Source organism: Lacerta agilis, chromosome 14 (assembly GCF_009819535.1).
Source record: "Lacerta agilis isolate rLacAgi1 chromosome 14, rLacAgi1.pri, whole genome shotgun sequence".
Taxonomy (NCBI): Eukaryota; Metazoa; Chordata; class Lepidosauria; order Squamata; family Lacertidae; genus Lacerta; species Lacerta agilis.
The window spans coordinates 26086301-26092806 of NC_046325.1; the positions used below are offsets into that span (position 1 = coordinate 26086301).

A 6506-nucleotide genomic window follows, 5' to 3' on the forward strand; every position below is an offset into this window, starting at 1 on the left:
GAGCGCATGTGTGTGCTCACGTGCACACCTCTCTGACCACTGGTCAGCGTCTGAAAACAGTTGTGATTAATATACAGCTGTAATTTGCTAAGCTGATGTGACCAATAATCATTTTGTCAGCATACAATTCGATGAACTTTAGCCTCACATGGACAGATATAACTATTTACATATTACTTTAAACCCTCAAATTTTGCTCTTTTACAAACACACAGAAATAGACTATGTATTCCGCATCCTGGAACACTATGCTCCTCTTTTCTTGTATGTCCTTCCTTTTCCTCCTAGCTGCCCACCTTCCTTTTCCAGACCAGGAGGATCCCCTTTGTCTATACTGTATATTAGGCCCTTAGTAGCCATAAACAAACAGCACAAAACTGGTCATGCCAGCAGCATTAAGCCAGGTTCCCTTGCCCTACCTTCTCCATTTCATGCTTCTGTCCTTGCATGATTCCTTCCTTGCCCCTCCCCCGGTGACATGAAGTCCACAATTACTCCACAGAATCTCCCACTACTCTGAAGTATCACCCTCCTCTAATCCCTACACCTTTCTTCTGTTTTATCTCCCCCACATAAGTGGGACAGAAACTGGGATAAGATGACTTTTCCTCCTAGCCAGGTTAGCTAGCCTCCTGATGAGACCTTTTCCTGCCACTACCTAGGAACTGCAGCTTTTATTTTCTTTACATATACTAAGTAAAGGTTATCTAGACAGAACATTACAGCTGTTGAATTTTCCACTGCTATGCTTCCTGTGGATTCCCTATATCTTCAGCAACAGCAGCCTGTGTATAAGAGTGCACTTAGGATGCACTTGAGAATAAATTGAAAATTAGTTGGACAAGTAATTGAAAAGTGCCATCCCCTTCTAGCAGTCTCTGAACAAAGCTAGAATCTTAACAGTACCTTCCAACCCTCAAGAACCTTCACAGGAGACGGAGGATATCTGTAATATGCCCCCTTATAAATAGCCCAGGGAATCTGTTCACACACACACACACACAACCCTTCCCTTCATTGGTATGGCGTAAATTATGTGGGCAAAGTGTGCCTGCCTTAACATTGTTAGGAGCCTCCACATGCCTACAACTTGTTTCTCTCCCAATTCTAATCTAGTCCCAACACACTTCTACAGCAGCTCTGCAACCTTCTTCCATTAACTCTACCACCACTCCAAACACATACTTTCTCATAACTGAATTTCTTCTGGCTGCAACCTGCCAATTCATCCCCATCCCTAAACACCTGAAGAATAGCATTTTCAGGTCAGACCCTGCCCCACCTCACCAGTCTGCTCTTCAAGTTCTGGTTAATTTCACCCCACACCCAAAATAATAATAATGCATTAATGTCCATGTTCCTCCACTGTGTATATAATCAAGGCAGCCCCAACCCTGGGACTTTCACTGCCGCTCCCACAATGCATAGGCTCCTCCCCTTCCTCTTCAAGCTCATTCTCCACCCATCCTGCCCCACTCCCAGTGGAAGTGGGTGGGACCCCAAACTCTGTTAATGAACCTCCTTGCACAACTTCCCTACATGTACCGTGGTGCCACTAAGCGCACGCACCAGACTTCCTAACGTAATACTTCCTTTCCCCTCTGGTGCTCATCCTTCCCACAAGCGATATCCCACAGAATGGCACGGGCGGGGGGGGGGGCCGCGGGCGGGGCGAGGGAACCCTTCCATCTGCGTAACCTATCACGACTGACTCCACCCCACCCAACATACAGTGTTTCCCTCTTATTTGCCTGTCTACAGGCTTACCTATTCAAAGACGAATACATACACCTTTCCCAGTTTTGTTCGAGGGAAAGGATCTCTCGCGTCGACGAGAGAAGAAACCACCTTACACCTGTACATGCAATCTCCCTCATTGTAATCACGACAGGCAACCCTCCCACCCCTACCCCCCACCCAAAGCACACTTAGGGGAACTTGTCGCCTTCTCCTTCCGCGGCCAGTTTTCTTCTCTGGTGTCTGTCTGGTAGGCGAGGAAAGGGAATTTCCTTCAGCCTAATCTAGTCGCCTCCCTTCCCCCATTTAAAACCCTCCCAGGCCGGCTCTGGAGACACACAAACACCGCCCCATCTCGTCGGCCACCGCTTTATCGCCCCTCCAGATCTAGGGTCCCCCCTTTCTTTTGAGGGGAGGAGGAAGAAACGAGAATAGGGAAAGGGAATCTCCTTCGGTGAAATCTAACGCCCCCCCCTGCCCCATTCATAACCGAACAAACCAGCCCTGCAACACCTTCCCTCTCCCCACCCCGGGAAACTTTGGGAAGGCCCAGCCGATGCTCCCTCCGCTCACCTCAAACCGGCTCTTGGTGACTCCGTTCATTTCCCTCCTCATGGTGAAGGCCCGGCGGGGGTCGGCTCGGGTGAGAGCAGGCCAGGCCGGGCCGGGCCGGGCCTGGCCCCCCCGGCTCCTGAACGGCGGCGTCAGCAGCGGCTGCCCGCTCAGCCCCGCGGCCTCCCTTCGCGCTGCGGGGCTGAGGGAGGCGCAGCAGCCGGGGAGGCAGCAGCCGGAAAGCCCGTAGTCGCCCGTCTGCCTCCCTAGACCAGCGGCGAGGGCCCGGGCGGCGTTAAGGCTCCTCAGCGGGTGCGGTTGAGGTGGGGGGGTCGGCCGGCCGGAGCCCCCTCCGCCGACTAGGCCCACTCCAGAAGGGAGGGGGGGAGCAAAGAGAAAGCGAGCGAGCAAGAGAGAGAGTTCGGCCTTCGTCAACTACAACTACTACTTCTTCTCCTTCTACCCAAAACAAAAACACTCCGCACCTGCCAGCAACAGCGCCGCTCATTGGATGAGGGCGGCGCAGGCCGGGGAGGGGAGAGCACGGGCTGCGCGCGCCTCTGCGTGCGCGGGTGGGGGGGGAGGAGCGCGTGCGCGGGTGGGGGGGAGGAGCGTGTGCGCGCCCGCCCCCCCCCTGCTCCCGGGGACAAGGCGAAGAAGCCGGGCGGGTTCTGGTCTGTCTCCCCCCCCCCCCGCACCCTTCTTCAACTCTGGTTTTGGCAGGTGAAGCGACCTCCTCCCGTCGCCAACCCTGAACCTATGCACGTTTCAATGACGGTCGTCGCATCGCGCAGGATTTCGGTTCCGATCCTACGCACGTGCGCGGCTCCCGGGTGAAGCCGTTCGTCCCTACCGAGCTCGGTGAGGCTTGTAGATATGTTTTCATTGCCCGCGCACTGGCACATTTCGGTTACGCTCAGCGGTGGGGACATGCTCCCAAGCAGCTCTAGTGACTGGCATCCTTACTGATCTTAACGTTGTGCTGAATGGATGAACAAAAGGAGCTGCTTCTTCGTTGCCATCAGTTAAAATGCTTCAAACGCAGCTAAGCCTTTTCTCTTCTCTTCTCAATTTTATCTAGCTTTCCTCTGGTTGGAATTATTATTCCCTGGGGTACCCCTTGCAGCAAGCTTCAGCATCCCATCAGGTGCCTTCAGATCAGTCTCTTGAGCAACAAGATGAAAGCTTCCAGTTAATAAGATTTGGCTCCTTTGTTCTTGGGGGGGGGGGGAATAATTCCTGTGGCATGGTGTCTCATCCAGCTATATTGTGTGTGTGTATATATATTGGGGGGGGGGGGTATTCTCAAACCAGGATAAGTAGCTGCCTCACTCCCTTGAATCCAAATTCTGCCAAGATCTGATGGATTGGTAGATTGAGCGAGTTGTGGACCACCTGCACTCACTAGGTTGGCTTTCAGCAAGCCGATTATCCTATCAGCTCCACATACAATTGGGGGGGGGGGACATACATATATAGAGGATGGTTGCCGTATACTGGTAGTGATGATACAAGCAGTTTGACAGTGGAACGGACTGTTTTAAAAGGTGGTGGATTCTCCTTCACTAGAGGCTTTAAAGCAGAGAATGGAAGACTAGCTACTGGGGTGCAACAGCAGAGGATTTCTGCAAAAGCAAGGGGTTGGACTAAGGTAACCGTTGAGGTCCCTTCCATATGATCTTACTAATTTACTGTACAATAGGCTATTATAAGGATTACTGAAAGGATTGCATGTGAAACTGCATGTACTGGAAAACCTGAAATACACTGTATAAATGTCATGCATTCTTACTAGTGTTAATTATTAAACAAAACAATTAAGCTTTTACTCCTGATACCATGCACTGAAAATTACCAAAACCAATTAAACGATACTTTTGCCAGTTGTTCACTCAAACAGGAACAAAAGAAGTTGATTAACATTTAGAAATTTATCTTACTTGTATATGAACAATACAGTTCTTCTACAAACCTGCATTTTGTTTCCACTCTACAGTATATTTCCCCCACCTTTGACTAATGCAAACATTTTTGTTAAGTCAAATCGCTGGTCTGCCCTGTGTTCATGCCGTTTGGAATGTAATGTAATAAATAAAGTTTCTTCTAGGAATCTGATTTGGGAGATGAAAAGAAGCAGACATTTACCTGGATACCTCCCACTGTCAACACTCAGCATTAGTCCCACATACGCCATCTTCCAATTAAGAATCTCTGCTCACAGGCAGTAACATTTAGAAATTAACATCCTATGACCAACTATTCTCTTATTACACAAACTCCCAACACCCACTCCAATATCTATCTACACTGTCCTTCTCAAGGTTCCCCAGAACAGTTATAATAAACCAACAGGCATTTGTACTGTATTTGTCTTCATCATATTGTGGCTTATATTCCATCCACATCAACTTGTAATGCAAATCAAAGCCTTCGGGAACTAATAGGTGACTAGGAATTAAAAGAAAAAAGCACTGAGAACTTGATCATGTACAAGGTGTAACAAACAAGATGCAATCCTCATCTGTTCAGCATGGGCAGAAGTCCAAGAGTCTGGGGAAGCAGACTATTAGACCAGTGTTTTTCAACCTTTTTTGGGCAAAGGCACACTTGTTTCATGAAAAAAATCACGAGGCACACCACCATTAGAAAATGTTAAAAAATTTAACTCTGTGCCTATATTGACTATATATAAAGTAATTTTTCATTTTTTCCCACGGCACACCAGGCAACATCTCGCGGCACACTAGTGTGCCGTCGAACAGTGGTTGAAAAACACTGTATTAGACAACTGAGCTTCCTAGACAAAAATGCTGATGAATGTTCCGCATCTACCAGTTCCTGCTAATATAAATAAAACAGCTATGGTCGTGATGGAAACGCACTACCAACTTTTTAAGTTTTGAAATAGAAGTTTCAAAAAAGGCTTCCCTCTCCAAAAGAGCTCTTACTTGACAATCAGAACTTCATCCAAGTAGAAGCCAACTTTTTAAGTGCAGAAATTGAGCTGAGGCAAACATTTCTATCAAACAAAATTTATTCGCATGTAAAACAAACATGTTATTTGAAGTACCATCAAAAAACTAAAAATGCAGTCTATTCCTTCCCCACCTCCTCAGTCACCAGAAGCAGTATTTACACAATTGTTCACAAATTAAGAGTAAAGGACCTACCATGTACATGAAAAGAACCAATCTTAATCTCAGGTGAAGTACCGGTACCTTCACCTGAGATTAACAGGTTTGATTCTTTCCTATTTTCTGTTTGTCTTTACAATACTGAAAGATGTAGGGTATTGTGAACAAATAAATGCACTTTTAGAAGTAAACATGAGATATTTTAACACAGAAAAGGGTTGTGTGATACTGGTATGTGTACTCCCAATTTTAATTTGTGGAACTATTCTTTGAATGGCTTATCTTTCTTCATTCCCTATGAAAAAAACCATCACTACTGGACAATAAAAGGTATGTTGTATTAAAAGTAGAACTTTATTAACATCCTGCTTGGATAAGATAAAAAACCCACACAATTTTGGAACCTGTTAGCATGGTAGACTTTAGACTTCCATGGAACTAATATGACTTAATCCAGTTTATGCACAGAGGGCTCATAGGCCACAATAAACCTAATCTTCCCCCTCCTTCCCACATATAATTGGGTGTTCAGCACTTGTGGGAAATGGAAGGCTGGTGCATCATCCTCATCCCTCATATGTGCCAGGGAAAGAGCCATTATGACTGATAAGGGAATCCATTCATGAGCAAATCCTGCACCTGTCATACACTGGATCAAGGCTCGTTTTTATTCTGAAGAACCTTTTTGCATAACTCAAAAACCTACTACTGGCCAAGATGGATGTCCACTGAAAAACAGAAAGCCTCAATGCTTGTTTAACTTTGGGACCCAAAGAATAACCCCTCTAGAATTCATGGTTCAAGAGCCATTACCTCTTTTAATATTTTAGACACTGTCCATACCTAAGAATTGTATTACATTGCTCCTCACAGCCTTCATCCTCCAAATACTTTCAACAATTCCATTCCAATTACAGAGGATACCAGAACTATATTGTGTGTCCCATCATGAAAACACCACTCAGATGTTGCTGCTGGGATGCAGCAAGATGTCCAAAGCCTTAAACAATAAAGCTTCTCATTTTGAGTTGCACACTGTGTTTCTCAGAACCCAGCTTCCCTAAATGAAAAGAATACTGTAAA

General features: G+C 46.6%; 1 protein-coding gene across 2 annotated transcripts in view; it reads right to left on the reverse strand.

Annotated features, from left to right (window-relative positions):
• Positions 1-2815, reverse strand: part of FBXL20 (F-box and leucine rich repeat protein 20) — a 61649-nt gene extending 58834 nt beyond the window's left edge. Inside the window, exon 1 of one of the 2 annotated variants that reach the window (XM_033170901.1) lies at positions 2311-2815. Coding sequence is in view for 1 of the 2 variants with exons in the window: in XM_033170902.1 (XP_033026793.1) it covers positions 2311-2352 (42 nt within the window). In the remaining variant the exon portion in view is untranslated. The remainder of the gene's footprint in view (positions 1-2310) is intronic. The other variant, XM_033170902.1, reaches the window with a different exon arrangement.
• Positions 2816-6506: the final 3691 nt, after the last annotated feature.